At 51.7% G+C, this 18,932-nt stretch overlaps 1 protein-coding gene across 2 annotated transcripts in view; it reads right to left on the reverse strand.

Annotated features, from left to right (window-relative positions):
- PLXNA4 (plexin A4) overlaps positions 1-18,932 on the reverse strand; it is a 419,546-nt gene that overhangs the window by 82,878 nt on the left and 317,736 nt on the right. For both annotated transcript variants that reach the window (XM_078059575.1, XM_078059576.1), the window contains exons 6-9: positions 9,986-10,109; positions 9,111-9,264; positions 7,736-7,835; positions 5,209-5,323 (exon numbers count right to left, since the gene is read on the reverse strand). In XM_078059575.1, the coding sequence (XP_077915701.1) occupies positions 5,209-5,323; positions 7,736-7,835; positions 9,111-9,264; positions 9,986-10,109 (493 nt within the window). The remainder of the gene's footprint in view (positions 1-5,208; positions 5,324-7,735; positions 7,836-9,110; positions 9,265-9,985; positions 10,110-18,932) is intronic.

The raw sequence follows: 18,932 nt of genomic DNA on the forward strand, positions 1-18,932 counted from the left end.
ACAAGGCAGCCCAGGAATGGAGTACCTGGAGTGGGGGCGGCTTGTGGGTTGGAAGCAAGTTCTTTAGCTGGGGTTGGCTTTGTTTTCTCAAAGGAGGGTGAAGGGCATGGCGAGGGTGGTTTGGTTCCCTTGGGTTGGGCCCCAGGAAGGGCTCTTCTTGTCAGAATCACTGACAAGGTAGCTGACCCGATTTCCCTCCAGAGTCCAGTGGTGGTGGTGGGGGGGTGGGTAAATGCCCTTGGCCTGCCCTGTCTCAGGACATGGGGCTTACTTCAGTCCAGGAGCTACCCCCAGCCCCCGCCAGCTCTTCGTTCCAGGAGAGGACTGACAATGGGGGCTGGCAGATGTTATCATGCCCATGTTGTCTACAGATGCATGTTCGGGGTGTGGGGGTGGTAGGGAATGTGAGAAGAACCTTTCTAGCACTGCTTTGGAAAGCAGGTAGAATTCATTTTGCCTCTTCTGATCTTACACATGCTCTCTGGAGTAAACGCTGTTTGAACTTCCAGAAGAGAGGGCCTGCAGGAGATTTCTCTCTGAGCCTGTGCACCGTGGGCCTTCCTAGCAAAGCCCATCTGGTCTGATGCCCAGGGAACAGCTTTAGCAGCTGACTTTGCTTTTCAGTTTAGATGAGAGATAATAGTAAAATAGTCTATGGAGCATAAATTCTTGTCAGTGGATTTGCTTTTCCATGGAAAAGCGCCTTTGTTCCCTATGGATCACCGTTACTATGTGTGTGGGCCTGATGGGGGCTCAGGTCATCCTGAGCCTGGAGATTCCAAAGCCACTCAGGGACTGGAGGCCCTTCCCGCCTGGGTCCCCTGTTAACAGCTGCCCCTGGGAAAGGCTGTTCCATTGGGAAGCAAGGAGTCTCTCCTGACTCTGGAAGAATGGGGCTGAGTGCAGCAAGACTCACCCCTTCCTCTCTCTTTTCTTTTTGGTACCCAGGATCTGGCAGCTGATCTAAAGACCCAGCCTTGTGATCGCAATGCCATCATTAGTTGAAACAAAATCATTCCTTGTAACTGGAATATAGTTACTATAAACAACATACGTTTATTGGGCATTCTATTTCTAAGAGTTGTAATTATGCTAGAATACTTGCCATTAATATAATAACAACATTGATCGACCAGTTCTCTGTTCCAGACTAATAACTTCACCTGAATGTACTCTTTGTTCAGGGGGAGGGAGGAAGATGTAATTCAACATCCCTGGTGATAGTCAACAAAGCCAGTGTTGAAATGGAAGACGCAGGGATGAAAGCCTTCCTAGGGATACAAGATGGCGCTGGGGCAAAGAAGAGCCACCTGGCAGTCTCCCTCTTGACTGACAAAAGGACCCTGTCCGCGTCCCCACACTCAGATGTTGAAAGGAAATGAAAGCCTGGGGACTTCCAGAAGAATCTCTGGGCCTGGCTCCCTCTTTCACCTATGGGGATTGGTCTGGGCCTGGATGTCCAGGGGAGCCACAGGCCCTGAGGCCAAGTGGCAGTCACCCTGGTAGATGGGACAGGGAGACCATAGCCTGGACTTGAGCACTCACCCTCTGAGACCACTTCTTGGGCATGGACCGCTCCTTGGTGCTGTCCAGCTTCTTTCCACTTACAATTAAAGAACTTTAGAGATCATGTAGACCAACGGTCCCATTTTACTCAACTCCAAATGCAGACTACAGATGTCTTATGCACCTTGGAACCTCTCGCAATGCCCTGCGTATGGGAAGTGCTCAGGAACTGGGTAATGCAGGACAAAAGGTGACCCATAGCAAAGCTTTGGGTACCATGCTGTGAATAAGCTCTTCCCCTGGCAGGGGGAGGGAACGCTTCTGTCCGGGGTCTTCTATAAAATCACCTTTCAAATGTCTAATTTTATTTGTTTACGCCTTATTCCTGCTACTCTCTCTTCCCAGAAACAAAAAATATAGAAAACAAAATAACAACATGAAAAAAAAGTCACCTTATTTCCATTAGCAGCCAGGGGCTTTCTTTTTAAGCTCTGAGCACAATGACCTCCTTCCATGACCCCAAATGGCTGGATCAGTCAAGAGTCCACAAATATTTATTGCTTCTTTTCCCTTTGGTACATTCCCCAGGAAAATGCCACTACAATGATCATCATGAAGTGGTCAACTCTGGATTCTCCTCTATACTATACTCAAAATGGCCCCAGTATTGAGCTGGGTAGAAGGCAGCCTCCAAACTTGGACCAGAAACACAACCTCAGAGCTTCCTTTTCTTAGAATAAATAAACATCCAGGAAAAAGAGGAGCAAAGGTGACTTCAATTCAGTGATGCAATGAGGGAAGCATGGTGATTCCAAGTTCCCTGGGAGCCTCTTGCTGTAATGGCCTGCGAGGCTCACCATAACGCAGCTCGGGTGAAATGTAAAGTGTCTGAGTGTGGCCCTGGTAGGTTAGTTCATCACCACCTTCCATTGGCCACGTTCCTCCAGGCCTCTTCCTTTCTTGGGAGCCCTGGCATCAGACCCTGGGAGGGGCTGTCCCTCACCGGCAGCCTTCGTAGGTGGGGCGTTGTGCCTGGCTGGCCACCAGGGCTCTCTAGGACATCGACCTTCTACAGGGATCCCTGAACTGCACTGGGAAACATGGTGGGCTCTTGTTTTATTCTCTTCTAGTTCTTTCTTCCTCCTTCTGAGTGGCAGATGCAAGCTTCTTTTATGTATTTAAAAGAAAGAAACTTGGGACAAGAGGAGCAAACAAGAAAGAAAAAGCAGAAACTTGAAAAGCTCCTTCAAGGTAATTAAATGATTAGGGGCCTTTGAAATCCACCAGATAGCTCAATTGTTTCTGCTTTCATCTAGTTTATCCTTGGGCCTCTCCACACATGAAACCTGTGCCAGACACACCAGTCTGGAAAGCTGGAGAGAGGCTCAAAACCTCTCTGTCTCTGCTCCCATCAAGTAACTTACAGGTTCCCGAACAAAGTAAGAGGTTTCTTCCTGGGCCCTTGGCCCCTGGTCCTGGGGGGTGGGGGGGTGAAGCAGACCTTCCTCTCCTGACCACATGCCCCAAGGTAAAGGCTCAGGGTTAAGGAGACTGGACAGCCTTTTATCAGGGTCTTGTGCCCCTTGCTGTCAAACCCATGTCTGCCCTACTAGCTTTAGATCCGTTTTGTCTTAAAGAGGAACAGGATCGACACCTACATGTTAGCTTCACATTCCTTTTTAAAGCCGACATGTAATCTCTTTCTTCCTTTTCCCCCTAAAGGGACCATCTAAGTCTGGGTCTCTTTTCTCGATTATGATCCAGAGCAGCCATTTCTAGCCAGACAGACCTCATCCTAGAAGGAGAGGGCTTTACGTCTGGAGACTTCCATGGCCTCTTCTTCCTTCTCTTTGTTTCTCTCTTGTTTCTTTCTTGTTTGCTCCTCATGTCCTCCCACTCAGTCGGATCATCCTCTCCCCATGACCACCTCACCATTCCTTGCCTTTACGTCGAAAATCAATTGCCCTGTCCACCCTCTACCTGTAGAAATTTTGCTCAGCCATCCGAGCCTGGGAAGGTGGGATTTGGAGCTCGAGTTTTCTCATTGCCAAGCAGAGCTCAGTCATTGTCCCCGTGGGCTGGCAGAGCCCCATGCAGCAGGTGCTGGGAGTGGGGAGTACATCACCCTTCCCATTCAGCCTCAGGGACAAGACAGCTTCCCTCCTGCCATTAAAGGTTTGGCCAAAACTAGGGTTCCCAAGGAGGTAGGAGTCTGGGAGAAGGGGACAAGTGCACTGTGATGGGCCTTTCTGTTCTCACTGTTCCCTTCCTGTCCCTCAAACAGATTTTGTGCTTCCTACACCAGCACCATTCTTGGCTTTCGTAGCTGTGGGGTGTGCCACATGGTCATGGCACCTGTGTGGGTATGGAAGGGGCTGGAAGGTACACCTAAGGCAGGGGAAGGGGGTGAAGATGTTGGAAACTGAGTCCAGTGTTGACAGAGAGAGCATGGGCCAGGATGGCAGTTCTGGCCCTGCATTCAGTGGGGTCTAACCAATACTGTATATAGATAAATACCTTTCTAGTCTAAATAACCATGTTCTAAAGCAACCACTCTGTTCAGTCCTACTGGTCTGATGGATGGGGTCACATAGGCACCATAATGGCTGAACAACAGCAGACTTTTCCAAAGTATTTTTATACTAATTATCTTTGAGGTCCTTGCCCACAAACTTACATCCTAAGAAAGGCAGCAATGTAGGTATAGAGTATTTCTATTATGTTGATGAATAGTGTTCAAGGATAAGAATAGGGGTGCCTGGGGGGCTCTGTCTGTTAAGCATCTGACTCTTGGTTTTGGCTCAGGTCATGATCTCAGGGTCGTGAGATTGAGCCCCTTGTTGGGCTCTGTGCTCAATGTGGAGTCTGCTTGAGATTCTCTCTCTCCACCTCCCCCTCTGCCCCTCCCCCCATGCGCACACTCTTTCCCTCTCTCTCTCTCAAGAAACAAAAAACAAAACAAAACAACCACCACCACCAAAAAAAGGATAAGAATAAAGATTGGGAGAGAATAAAAACACAGCTTCTTAACCATGAAGCCAACTCTAGTGATTCCCAAATGGGACTGACTGCACCATAGAAACCAAGCACCAAGCCAACCCCCAGAGCTTCTCATCCAGTTGGTCTTCGGGAGGCGGAGTGGTAAACTTTGAGTTTCTAACATGTTCACAGGTGATGCTGATGCCACTGATCTGGGAACCACACTTGGAGAACCACCACTCTGGTTGATAAGTTGACCTTTCTTTCTTATTTCTCTCTCCCTGTTACTCAAATTGTCCAATTTGATATCAGATATGCTCTGTGGACAATGCTCTGAGGGACAGCCAAGGAGTCTATGTATAATCTCGCTGTGTACTTATAATTATTTCTATCACACACACACACACACACACACACACACACCCATCTCTCTGGAATTGTTCTAGAACTCACCTGGCATGTGGAGGGTCTTCATGGCTAGAATGACCTGGAATGCACTTTTGCCTGTAGCTGACCCTCCAGGACTGACCCAGAGCCCACTAGCCCCAGGGTCAGAGCTATGCATGTTCACTTCTTTCATGAAATGGTCCCTTAAGAATCAGGGTTGGGTGGAGGCAGGTGCTGTGGGATTTGCCTTTGTTTTCTCTTCTTAAGGGCAGGCTTGCCTCGTGTGGCCCATGCTCACGGCCAGCGACACTCATGGCTCTAGGTGCCAGGACCTACCTCGGGCAGCTTCACTCGGCCTTCCTGGAAGGAGCAAGACTTGGGGTCATGGGTACAGACGTGCCGGTATTTGCACCAGTGACATCGGTATGGGCTCTCCACGCAGGACAGGCACCTGCCCACAGAGGAGAAAGAGGCACAAATCACAGAACGTCGGTGAACCCAAAGCAGAGGGCCTAAGACTCCTGGGTCTAGCAAAATATTTTTTAATAGTAAGAGAGAAACCACCTTCCAACACTCAGGAAGAGCAGATCCGATACAAATCTGTCCCTTTCTGCTCCAAGTTCTCAGGATGCCCAGATTCTGTGGCCTCCTCCCCCTCACTCAGGTAGGTGAAAACCTTGGTCCCCAAGGGCCTAATCCACACATGTCCTCCATCTCCACAGGATGGTGCCCTCTTTTGTTGAGCTGGGGAACAATGAGGTCTGGAGTAGAGGGGTTCATCCGGAAAGCCCATGCATTTAGTGTCGAGAAAGAAATCGAGTTTTAATTCCAATTGACTCCAGGATCTCACTGTCAAGGACCCACATGGACCCACCCCAGAAGAGGAAGGTTCTAGGCTACTGTCCAGTGCAGTGGGTCCCCACACAGTTAGCAATCCTGTTTCTACACTCCATCCCCAAGAAACAAAGGCAACATTATCAGAGCTTCTTCCTGTTTAAAACCCAGCATGGTTTCCGTCTTCCAGAGGGTAAAACCCAAATGCCTTGCCCTGTGGGCTGAGCCCTTTACGATGTCCAGGCCCACTGTCTCCACATGTGTTTGCTGTTTCAGTTGTGAACAGGCCATGCTCTCCCCACGCTGTCCTTCTGCCTGGGGTACCACTCCCCCTTCCTTCACCTGCCCATCTCCTCTTCCTTCTTTGACCAACAGAGAGTTGGTCACACGGGGCCCTTATCCCATTAACCACTCTGTTTATGTCTCTGGGACTGTCCTGGCCTTTCTGTATCATATTTTACTTATTAATTATCCCACTAGTCCACAAGGCCATGACTTCTTGAAGCAGAGCTTGAGTCTTTGAGTCTTATTCATTGTTGACCCTTCTTATCTAATGACACTCCTTGTATCTAGTAGATGCTTAAAATTATTTTGTGGACTGCATGGAAACTTCACACATGATTTTATCTGTCTACTCTGCTTTCCTATAGGGGCAAAAAGGGAGCAAGGGAAGAGGTCACCAAGTGGTAAAGCCACAGGAAGCTCTGTGGCAAGAAGCAGGAAGAGAATTCTGGTGTCGAAGCAAATTGTTTTTGGCTAGGAGGCCTGACTACCTCTTACTTGGATCCCCAAAGATAGCCAAGCTCTGGACCCACAACTGCCATAACCAGAGAGGTAGACTAACATTCCTCCAGCCTAGAGCCCGGAAGTGTCTTTGGTTATGTTAACTAGCTTGTTCTATAGGGAGAGGAAAACAGAAAAGCATAAAACAAGCAGGGCTTTATGAAATCAGGTCCTATGGTTTTCAAACTATGCTCTGTGGAACCCTAGGGGTTCCATGGAGTTTTGTTGGAGACAAGGAGATAGATGTGTGGGGTTCCAAGACAGAGGGGTCCCAGGCCCTCCCAACCCTCAACCAGAGTAACTCCTACTTCCATCTGTTTTTTGTATATTGGGTGTCTACACCTAATTTTGGTTGGAGAAAGGTTTCTATGGTTCATACCTTCTCAGTCTGGTCCAACTCCTTCATTTTAGAGAGGAGATAATCATATAATAACAGCAAAAACATGAGCAGTGCCCAGACAGTGGCTCTAAATGCTATGCTTGTAATGACTCTTCTAGTCCTCACAGCTGTCTTGTGGACCAAGCAGTGTTGATGAACAGGGGCGGCGGGGGGGGGGGGGGGAGGGGGGGAGTCCCAGCCAACTGAGACTCTGCCCGGAAGGGCCCTGGCTGTGTCAGCAGTGAAATATTTGGGTGACATTCTTGGAAGGAGGACTACAATTTCCCCACAGACAGGGGACACTGGGGACACAGAATGGTTAAGTTTCCAGCTGGTCTGACTCCAGAGCCCGAGACTCTGCCCTCCATGCCTTCCCTTGGGAAGCGGACGCTTCAATCAAACAGGGCCAGGGCTAGAGCTGGGTCCCGTCAGCACATGCCCCACTCTGACCCTCTGCAGCTCGAGGCCTGACCCAGCCCACATGGGACTGGGGAGAGCTGGGCGTTCAGTGCTTGGCCTGGACACACGGGGGCTCCTCTCCCTCCTCAGACCCCTCTTCTCACCCAGGGCACTGGCTGCTCTGTTCTTCAGGTGAGGGCCACCCTCCTCCTCAACAGAACCAAATCAGGTTAGACAGACTGATTACGGGCTAGGGATTTGGAGACCCCACCCAGCTGGTTCTTACTCTGCTCATTCCTGCCTCTTCCCGTTAACCCTATGGGTACCAGAGGGGGGCCCTGTCTCATCCCCCTTCGCCCTACAGGCCCTCTAGATGGCAGCTCCTTGCCAACAGGGCTGGCGCCTTCAGTCTCCGGATGAACCTTGACCCCAGGAACAGGGAGTGGAGTGGGGCTGGGGGCCACTTACGAATTGTGGACACTGCAGTTGTAAAAGACAAAGCTGGTGCTGGCAAAGGTCATGCCTGTCTCCTTCGACTTGAGCTGCAGCTGGACGACATGGTGGTCCCCTGTGGGGTAGAGCCAACCACAAGTTCAGGGGGGAGGCCAAGACCCCGTGTGAGGTTCCCACTGAGAGTGATGTATGCTGGGAAGGGGGAGCCCGCTCCCCCAGGGGGTGCTCTCAGCTCGGACAGGACTCTGATTCAGCAGGGCCCAGGCCCAGGACAACTCTGAGAGCATCTGTAGAGGGCGCTTCTGGTCTGTTCCTCCGTCCACGCTGTGTTCCCAGCACCCACCCCTCACATGCTCACCAGCTTCTCTCCTGTCTGCACACTCTGACAGGCTGGCGTGTGGGGTGTCCACGCCAGACTCACAGAATCGCGCGCGCGCGCGCACACACACACACACACACACACACACACACACACACACACTGATTAGCCAGCAGGACAACTGTGCCGGCTCTGGAACACTGCCACAGGCCACACAGGAGGTTTTGCATGAATGTGCGCGTATGCACGCACCTAAGTTCATTCCCCATCTCCGTAAGGAGACACCCTGGGCTGACATCCCCACCTCGGGCGATGGGGTGGGGGGGCGGCGGCTCAGGGCTCCATTCGGGCCAGTGTCCCTGCAATCCTCAGCTGGCGCCAGGGAGGAACTAGAGCCCATGTTTAATTCACAGCCCTGACCCCAGGCCCCCACTTCCAGTCTTGTTCTGTGCCTTCCCCGAGAGTCTCATTAATCAATCAGCTTGGAACAAATGTGACAAGCCCAAATGGGAGCGCCAACATGGAATCAATCTGCCCAGGCTGGGCCTGTCCCTCACCGGCACTGGGCCTCTTTCCACCCCTGATCCTCCCATTGTGGCTCTGGGAAGGCACGGCACAGTGGGGATGGCAGGCAGGGGCCCGAGATCAGAGACTCAGCAGTGCAGGCAGGGTAAGGGGCCAGATGAGCCCTGGCACCCCCACCCCTGCTCCTGACCAGCTTCCCCTCCCCCACTGCCCCTCCACGCCCGCCCTCTCAGGCTCCAGGGCAGTCTCTGAACTCAGCCGGCACATTCTCATGCTGTCCTGGCCTTGCCCTCCCTCCACTCTCTTTGCAGCTGCTCCTCACCTAGGATGATGCTGCCTCCAGGAAGCTCACCTGGTTTCAACAGTCATTTCTAAGAGCAGCGAAAAGACACTTCACCCCTTCTTCCGTAGCATACCCGCCAATGCACCCCCTCCCTGACTCTCCCCTGCCTGTGGGCTCCCTCAGTGCCCCCACGGCTGTCCCGAGTTCTCGTCAGGTCAGGAGGAAGGACATGCCACCCCGCTTTTCCTCTGGGGACCACTCACCGTTCTCGGTGATTATCCGGGGCACCTCTTTGGCTGCTGGGGAGTAGCACTGGATCTGATTGCCTACCACCAGCCCATCCATCTCTGACAGGTCCTCAAAGGTGCAGTTGACGCCAGCTGACAGCTCCGGGACATTGTATGTCTCTAGGACCAGCTGCGAACCGCCAGGCAAGGGGAGAGAGAGGAAGAGAGTGAAGTGGGGAAAGGGATGGGGCGTAGTAAAGGAAGAAAGAGGGAGATCAAGAGAGATCAGAGAGAAAGAAAAGAGGGAAAACAGGAGGCGATATTAACACACAGAAGAAGAGAGCCCATTAATCCATCACAAGACATAGAGACAAGGTGGTGGGGTGGAAAGCAACAGACACAGAGGAACCTTCATTACATATGGATGGATTTGGCCCCAGGAAATGGGAATGCTTAGGGGATGTGTCTATAGAAAGAAAGGCGGGTGGGACGGAGGTATTGCTGGTCCAGCTCCTCTTCCATGGTCCCCAGTTTTGGAAAAATGGCAAACCAACCACCAAGGGCCCAGTGCATGAACATGGGAGTCATCCTGCCCCTTTCTCCCTCTGCACATACATCCTTCCCATCTTACAGACAAACATGTAGTTCCCAACAGCCTCCCTCTCTTGGTCACCCTTTTGATCCTCTTTGGTATCACACTTTTCCCTGTCTTTCTACCCATTGTGCAGAAAGCCTCTGCCCCATATTCCCGTGCATGTTCCCCTCTTCCATCCCCAGGGATGCATCTTTTAAAGCTGCTCTTGATCAGCTAGGCTGGTCAGGCGTGGCCCAGCTCTCCTGAGGAGCCTTGGTGGGCTTCGGTGGGGAGAGGGTTCTGCCACGTCCCTGGACCCGGATCCCCCTGCCCTTACCAGGACATTGTACTGGGAAACAGAGATGTTGCTGGGATGGACGGTCAGCCGGACGCATTGCTTCATCTCAGAGGCAAACCTGCGGGGCTCTCTGGACCGCTCACAGCGCTCCTTCCGGGTGCACCTGGAGGGACAGAGCAACGTGTGACTCAGGAGAAGGCCACTTACTCCAGCGAGGGGCCGACGCGGAGGTCAGGCCCTGCGAGCGGCTCCCAGGACGTGTCCAAACTCAATGTGTCCAGGATTGACCTTTTCTGCCCCCTTCCTCCAGCCTGGTCCTCCCCCACCAAGCCCGAATTTGAAAAAGATGGCAATTCTAACCACTTGTTGCCAAATGCAGAAACTTGAGGGTCATCCTAAAGACCCCTCACATCCTCCTCATTCACATAAAGAGTTGCAGAGTCACTATTCTACCTCCCCACTCATCCTCAGCCCTCCTCCCCTCTTAGGCAAACCGAGACCTGTTCTCACTGTATATACAAGATACTCTTTCAGATTTCCTTGCCTTGTGCTGCCCAGTTCTGCTCTCTGGACCACCCTCCCTCCACATTTCCCCTGTCCAACTTCTACCTACCCTTCCAGACATGGGTCAACTATTATGCATCTGCAATCTCTCCCACCACCAGCCTAGGCAAAGTTAAGAGCATTTGGGGGTTTCTTTAGTCTAGAACTTCTTCGATTATATGATAATTACTGGGTTAAGTGCAGCCGTCTCCTACCAGGTGTGAGCTCAAAAGAAGAGACTCTGCCTGACTTATTTTGGGATCCCCAGTATACCTCATGTCCAGTAGACAGAAGACAAATGTGGGTGGGTGGGAGGGAGGGAAGGAAGGATCAAAGGAGCAGAGTGGAGCAGTTCAAAGCATGCTCTGGAGCCAGACTGCCTTGGACCCAAATCCCAGTTCCCTGGCACAGGGTAACTGCTAGAGAAGGTTTCTATTATTGCTTAGCATCCTGTGTCGTTCAAAGTATACTGTGTCACAGGGGGACCACATTCAGGGCAACCTGGGATCTCACAGGCCTAACTGACGGGGCTTGTGAAACATGCACATAAGAATCACGGCCCTTCACCCATATGTGCACATCACACATGGGGGAAGGTGCTTAAGCTCTCCGCCTGGGCCGGGGCACCCCTGCCTTCCAGTGGGAGTTCACTGCACACACGTATCTGAGCTTCAGGGAATAGCCAGGATGTCATGGGGAGCCCGCATGGGGAGTGGATATTGGGGAGGGAGCATCCACCTTGAGAAGCAGACCGGTGAAGGGTGGGGCTAGAGATGGGGGAAGAGAGGCTCCAGGACCCCCTGAGCCACTCTTGGGGTGACTGGGCACAGGAGAACAGCACAGGGAAAGAAGGAAGCTTTGGCTTCAGTGGGAGGGACAGCCTAACAGTGAAGAGTCAGGGGAGAATTCAGCAAATGAAGGAGAAGTCACCGAAAGCATGGACTAAAGGGGGAAGAGGAGCCCCAGGGACAAAAAGGATGGCCACAGAGTAAATTGGATGTGTAACGAGAAAGTGGAAAACAATTCTGAGTAATACACTCATGGCTGCTAGTCCCTGAGCGCTTCGTAGGCACCACAGTAAGAGGCTTATGGTTTATGTCAAATCCTCTCAACAATGTCGTGCGGCAGGTACCATTTAAAAATCCATTTTATAGACCAGGAAACTACAGAAAGGGTGGGTACGTCACTTGCCCAAGGTCACCAGCTAATCAGAGAGAACCAGTACTTGAACACAGATGAACCCTGGGGCCTCTGCTCTTGACCGCTGTGCCGCACCTCGCTGAAGCTTCGAGACTGAGAAGTGAGGTTCGGACCGCCTTGCGACCGGCCAAACCCATTTCCCCGCCATCTTGATGTTCTCTTCATGTGCCTTGAGGCGATTACAAAATTTCCCTTCAAGGTTTGTCTCTAGGCTAATTGCTATTTTTGCCTGCCACTAGGATGCACTTTGAATATTATTGCAACTTGTGACTTCTCTAGGATCCTTCTAGGAATCCTGAGAGCGAAGGGTCAGACATGAATGTGGTCACCTCCCTGGCTGCTTTAGCAGACCATGGCAACAAGGGCATCTGCCTAAAAGTCTTGGAAGTTAATTTACCAGGCTAGCTCCTCTGTGAGTACTTCATTACCTCCAGCCATTAAGCTAATGTTATGGACTTTTCCAGGGTGTCTGCACTGACATCGCTATTAATAGTGTTATTACTCCCATTAACAGCAGACCCAGAGAGCTGGTACAGGCTTAAATTATTCACTGACTCCCCAACTTTGAAGTTCTTATTCCAAGAGCAATCAGTAGGTCTGAAAAATGTCTTTGATTAAATTACGAAGAGAGGAAAAATGAACCTGTGTCTGGGCCAAACATCAACTGTTAAAGAGAAATCCAGACGAAGAAGAGAGGACCCCACCTCTCTTGAAGGTGTACAAAGGTACTTGGTTGGGGGATCTCAAGATGAGGTCTACCTGCATGGTTTGCTGCTTCCAAGGTTCATGTGGCTGCATCCTGCCATGGCTCCCCGAATGTAAGAGCCCCTGAACCAAATACTCGTCATCCCCCTCCTCCAGGTTTAGGTCTTACCAAGGAAGTCACCTGTAGCTTACAATTTTAAACATCCCATCTAGTCATGTAATCTTGGGCAAATTACTTAAGCTCTTGGTGCCTCAATTTTCTCTTCTACAAAATGGGGACAAAATAGTATCTACCAAATAGGGTTATTATGGAGAATTAAATGAGGTTATGCAAGTAAAGTATTTAGAACAGGGCATAGCTCATACGCGATAAGCCCTCAACAAATGTCCACTAGTATTATGATCCCATCCCTGCTCTGCCTTCCTCATGCAAGCCCTCCGAACTGCAGCTGACACAGAAGCACAGATTTTTCAGACCGGCCCATGGGGCAAACCAGAAACAAAAAGACAGAGGTGGTTCCAGCAGTTTTCTTCCTAATGAGGGATGGGGAGCCCCAGAGACCAGGAGGGAGGAAAGAGGAAAAGAGTGGTCTGGTTTGCTTGGAGCTCTGCTTTCTTACTAGCTGTCAAACGGTATTGACTACTCAGCTCTCTTAGTGGAAAGTCAAGTTTAAGGTCAGTGTCAGGGATGTTTTGACATTTCTACTATCCCTCAGGGCCCATGAGGGTGGAGGCTGCAAATGTCCAAAAGCACAGACAACTGACCTTAGATGTGATAGGATAATGGATGGGGGAGGACGGATCCCTTCTGAGTCCTTACAGGGTCTGTCAGGGCAATGGCCTCCTACTCTTCTAGGACTGTGATTTCCCATTAGCCCAGGCCAGAGCGGGCAAGTGTGCAAAGGATTCATGCATGACTTTTGGGGGTGGCGGGGGTGGTGGCTTAGATGTTTCTTTCAATGGGGCTCCAAATACTTCCTATAGCATTTCCTTCAATTCCACTGTGGGAGCACCCTGCAGATGGAGGAAGGTCCTGCTTCATCCATTTGCCAGGCAGGTCTCAAAAAGTGCACGCTAGGTGACTTGGAGTCTTCAGACAGTCATCCATGCCAACCCCTCGCCAACCCCCCACACCCCCACCACAACACAGACCTGCAGGGGGCCAGCAGGAAGCAGACCCTGAGCAGACAGCTCAGGCAGGCCCCCAGAATTGGAGTGTAGCCCTGCTCACTTCCTCCTACAGCCCTTCCTCATCTCGCTTTCTCTGCAGTTGGGCCCTCCAGCCCCAGTTCAGAGGTGCTGAAAGGCCATGGGGACAGAGGCCTGGCCCCTGGAGGGGTTATTATTCAAGCCAGTGGTTCCAATGAGATTATCTTCTCTAATGAAGCAGCCACCTCCGCCCTCCCCTAAGCCTGAACTTTCGCTGCCGGAGAATTCCCAGCCAAGTGGAAAATTGGAAAAGAGAGGAACGGAGAAAGGAAGGGGGTGAGGGAGAGGGAAGAGGTGGTGATTAAGCTCTTTAGAAATTAATTCTTAAGGACGGTGATAGAAATATTAACATCCAGTGCCACCGGCTGGGCGAGCAAATTTCAATTTGGAACTGGGGCTGTGAGTGGGGCCTGGGCGAGCCTCCAGGCCGGGGGCGGGTGGGTGCTGGTCCATCCCCTGGCCCTGCAGCAGGGTCCACCAGCCTTGGCTATCAGAGTGTCTCCCGACTTCTCCCCACAGCTGGCACCCCCACCATCCTTAACACCTCACATTGGTCATGGCCTGGGCTGAAGTGCACTGTTGTGGGGAGCCATGTTTAGAACATGAGGAGATTGAAAAAAATGGGGTGGCGGTAGGGTTTCCCAAATGATCTTTACAGAAGAGCTAAGAGGAATGCTTACTCTAACAGGGGCTCTTTGGTCACTGTATCCACATCTGGGAACCCTGGCGAGGGAAGAAACTGGGTTCGTCAATACCACTGGCCTTGCCCTCTTCAGGAAAGCCCATGGAAATGGGCAGGCACATCTGTGCAGCTTGGAGGAAGGTGAGCTGGATGGGGAAAGGAACCCTTCCAGGCAGACGAGTGTGCAAGAGGTTTCCCGCATGAAGGGTGTGGACCAGGCGAGTCATGCAGTGCTGTGATTCTAGGATCCAGTGACTGACACCATGGTCTCGACCTAAGTATTTAGCCTGTTCTTGGATAAACCATGACTACACTACAATTTCCCTTGCTACCAGCTGCTGAACCAGCAACCGGACTCACAACCCTTTGCCATCTTTAAAGCTCCAAAGCCAACCTGAGCAGCTGCTATGGGGTTCCCTGCCTCCTGGGCCCCACCCACCGAAGCAGGAGGAGGGCACAGGACTTTACGGAACCAGCAGGTGCAGGAATCCAGAGGAGGCCCAAGAACCTCTGTGGGCTTACATCACAACCACGTGGTCCTAGCCCACCATCATCCCTGCAGGGAGAGCCGAGCTCCACCCTGGGTCCCAGGTCAGAGTCTCTCCTTGCCTTCCTTTTGGCCCCTCCTCAAACAAATGATATATTGAACACAAGCCTCAGGTGGTAGTATAAGGGACTTGGGGAGGTTCCCTGTTTCTGAGAAGAGAATTACAGGTAGCAGGTGCCCAACAGGAAGGGGAACTGGGGACTGTCTCTCTCCTCTCTGTCAGTAGGGAGCGCTGTTTGGACCTATTTATTTCTGTAAGGGTGAGGACGGGTTAGGAAAGAGGAGGTGGAAAGAAGAGCAGGATTGCAGGGAGGGGGAGGGACTGAGGGCAGGAGATGGAGAGAGAGAGAGAGAGAGAGAGGAGGAGGAGGAGGAAGCAAAGACAAGTGGTAGCAGGCTAGTCCATCTCCCCGCCATCCAGTCAGTCACAAGGAGGATGCTGGCTGTTACTTGAGACACATTCACCGGTTACTCCTACTGATCCTGGTCCGCTTGCAGGCTACCCATTATCCCACAGCCTGGACCTTTCGTGTCTGTTAATGTCTCCAGGTCGGCAGGCTTGGTGCAGGGCGGCAGACCGGGCAGAGTGTGGTGCATGCTGGTATATGGTGTGCATGTCTGCACTTGAACCTCAGAGGTAGCCCAGCCCCTCACGCTGTCCCCCAGGGAGCCAAGTCAGTAGACTGGGAGGGACACTCAGAGCTCATATGGACCACAGGGCTTTCCTAATTCCTGTGAGCTGATGGTACTGTTGACTTCACATCCTTTGGTCATGAAAGCATGTGTTATACACCTGTATGTGGGGAAGAGGGGGAGGCAGGAGTGAAGAGAGGAAAAGCGAGCTTCCTTAACCCATGCTGTGTATCTGCTGGGCCACAGCTGGAAAAACTCAACTGTACCAGTAACCAGTCTGGGATTCTTCCCTCTGGACTGGGGGCTCGTAACTTCCTGGCAGACAGTCAGGGAAGACCAGCGTGTAGACCGCAGAGTTTGCTGGGCAGAGGGATTCTAACAGTTCCTCGGGAGGGCGTGGGCCTTCAGCAAACAGCCCTCGGAGAGATCACTGCCTTAGCAGGTTGGTACTAAGTAGTCCCTTGGCACAGCTTCAAAATAAAATAAAACCAGGCTATGGGATATGCAAAAAAGCAGCAAGGAAGGATCTGCATTTTTAGGATCGGCTAGTACTTCATTAAGGGGACACTCAACCATGGCTATGGGACAGACTTTGAGCATTTGCAGGGCCCAGTGCCGACCGAGGCCCCTGTGCAGGGGGGCCTCCTTGGTGTGGCTGGTTGGAGTTGCCCAAGGCAGGGAGACCTTGTTCCAGCAGCCCAGCCACAGCCCTCCGGTCCTGGGGGGATGTTGGGGGGGACAGAAAGGGGGGCATGGAGGAGGCCCTGGGTCTGACCCGCAGCCTCTGCTCCCACAGTCACTGCAATCAGGGTGACCTCCAGGCACCTCAAGGGCACTTCACACACGTCCTTTGCCTTAATCTCCACAGTGTGGCCGCAAGGTGGCTCTTTCATTGTTGCTCTCAGCGGAGGAAACCCAGCCCAGGCGGGCTCTGTCCACAGGCAGGTTCTTAGCCATAACCCCACCCTTCCACTCTGGATAGAAGTACTTTTCCTCTCCCTTCCTTTCACTCTCCCCATCTTGGCAGAAACCATACAAAAGAGAAAAGGAGTGGATACTGCACAGTAACCTGGGCCAAGCCCCCCGGGGTGGGCATTCTTCCAACAGAAGAAATCTGCAAGGAGGAGGGGTCACCACGGGGCAAGGGAGAGACTTTATAAAAGCTGGTCTTATCTTTCCCCTGTTGATGTCTCGGGTTACATGAGCCTCCCAGGAGTGACGCTGATGAACCTTCTTCAGAAAGGTAACGTCTGGGCCAATCGATGTGGCTGGGTCTGCTGTGGGATCCCGTTACCTGCTGAGACCCAGATCGGCTTCTTGGCCCGGGCCCGGTGGGGGGAAGATGGAGAGGGGCCTGGGGACATGCCAAGCCTGGTGGTTGGAGGGAATGTTCCAGGCCCAGGACAGGCAAAGGTGGGCTGCGCTGGAGGCTTTCCTTTACCTTCCCCCAAGTCAGAACAGGTAGGCTCAGGCCCAAGATGAATGTCCTGGGAATGTGGGCTCAAGATTCAGGGGCAAATAAAAACCCAGCTTGCTGAAACCACTGCTGCCACTGGAAACCAGCAAGCCTCAGGCTGGGTCAGGGACTGCATGAGAGGACAATGGGGCGATGCTCTGTGCTCCTGGGTCAGCAGGCCCGTCCTCTGAGATAACAGGAGGGAGGTTTCAATTACACAAGCATTTCTTAAGCCTGTTCAGTCTGCACCCTACCTGTGCCCTTGCTGGGAGAAAGGACCTTTTCAGCCACCTGAGCCACCTGTTAGTAGGGGCCCTGCCCTTAAACTACGCACTCCCCCTCTTCTCTCTCTTTCTGCGCCTCTGTCTCTCCTCCTGTTTCTCTTGCTCTCTCCCTCCCTCTCTCTGTCACACAACAGAGCTTCCGCTATCCTCTTCCCACGAAGTTCCCACCCGCCTACTCCCTACAACCATAGGAAAAGCTGGCAAAAGTGACAGAAAAAGGAAACTTGACACTCAAAGGAACCCTCTTCCTGATGCTCTTTTGCCCTGGTTTTCCTGAGAGTCAGGCTCACTGGGCCTCGCAGCACTTAGCACAGGGGCTTGCCCATGATGGGGACCTACCAAATGTGCTGATTCTGGTAGAGTCTGCAACCCTTACCTCCTCCCTGGACTAGGGTCCTGGTTGCCAAGAAGCTTCAGGGCAGAGGCCGTCTAACACAGTCCCCTTGCATCCACCGAGCCTAGCCCAGTGCCTGCCTCTGAGGGAGCAGGGCCAGTGTGAAAAGGTGTACAGATAAGATCTACGGGGGCACGGCACTCCCACATGCAATAAAAGCCCCTGCAATTTTCACCATGCTCCCTTCTTAGCAAAGAGAGGTGCCCCAGGGGGAGTGTCTGTAGGCTCCCTCTGGTCCTCCTCCACCTTCTGCACTGACTCTGCCTGCCCCAGCCTTTTCCAGCCGTGTCCTCATGTATCTCTCCCAACTGTGAATGTCCGGCTGGCACCTATTTAAAATGCAAGGGAGAAAATAAAATAAAATAAAATATGATAAAATAAAATAAGAGTGTATCAGAAGAAGCAGTGTCTGGCTTTGACCTGAACTTAAGTGACTAGGGAAGAAAGGCCCACTGGAAAGAATGGAAGGAGCATGAGAGAACTTTCTGGATGAAGGATATTTTGTGTGTGTGTGTATATATATATATATATATATATGTATATGTATATATGTATTTTAAAGATTTTATTTATTTATTTTATTTTAGAGAGGGAGAGAGACAGCATGCGTGAGCAGGGGGAGGGATAGAGGGAGAGGGAGAGAGAGAAGCAGACTCCCTGCTGAGCGTGGAGCCCAATGCAATGTGATGTGGGGCTTGTTCTCATGACCCTGAGATCATGACCTGAGCTGAAATCAAGAGTCAGATGCTTAACCGACTGAGCCATCCAGGCGCCCCAGAGATTTTTGTATATCTTGGTGGGAGTGTGGATTACCTGGATCTTTGCATGTGTCAAAACTGTTCAAAGTGTACACTTAAGATCTGCTTATCTCACTTTCTCTATGTTAAACATTATATTCCGATTTACAGCATCTTCGAAGACCCAGGGACCTTCTCTTCTTCATTCAGCCATGTGGGCCCGTGCTTTTCCTTAGTCACTAACACTGGGAGGGAGTGTCAGGGTGAGCAGGCAGTCTCCACGTAGGGGTGCTCAGGAGCTGTATCCTCCCAGGGGAGTTGAGATTTACCAGACACACTTGCACAGACCCCAGCACCAGGAGGCTCAAGATTTCAGAGAACACCACCTTGACCTGGTGGTGCGCCTTGGACCTTTACAACATCCTTTATTACCTGATTTTTGTCCACTTGCTACCAGCATGGGAAGGTATTGCATTTCCTCCTTATAAACGAGGATGCCAAGTTTCCGATGTACAGAGTTACGATCCTCCTAAGTTGTGGATTCCACGTTTGCGAATTCACCTGACTTGCTACCATTTATTTAAAATCCCCAAATT

The sequence above is a fragment of the Halichoerus grypus genome, chromosome 12 (assembly GCF_964656455.1).
Source record: "Halichoerus grypus chromosome 12, mHalGry1.hap1.1, whole genome shotgun sequence".
Taxonomy (NCBI): Eukaryota; Metazoa; Chordata; class Mammalia; order Carnivora; family Phocidae; genus Halichoerus; species Halichoerus grypus.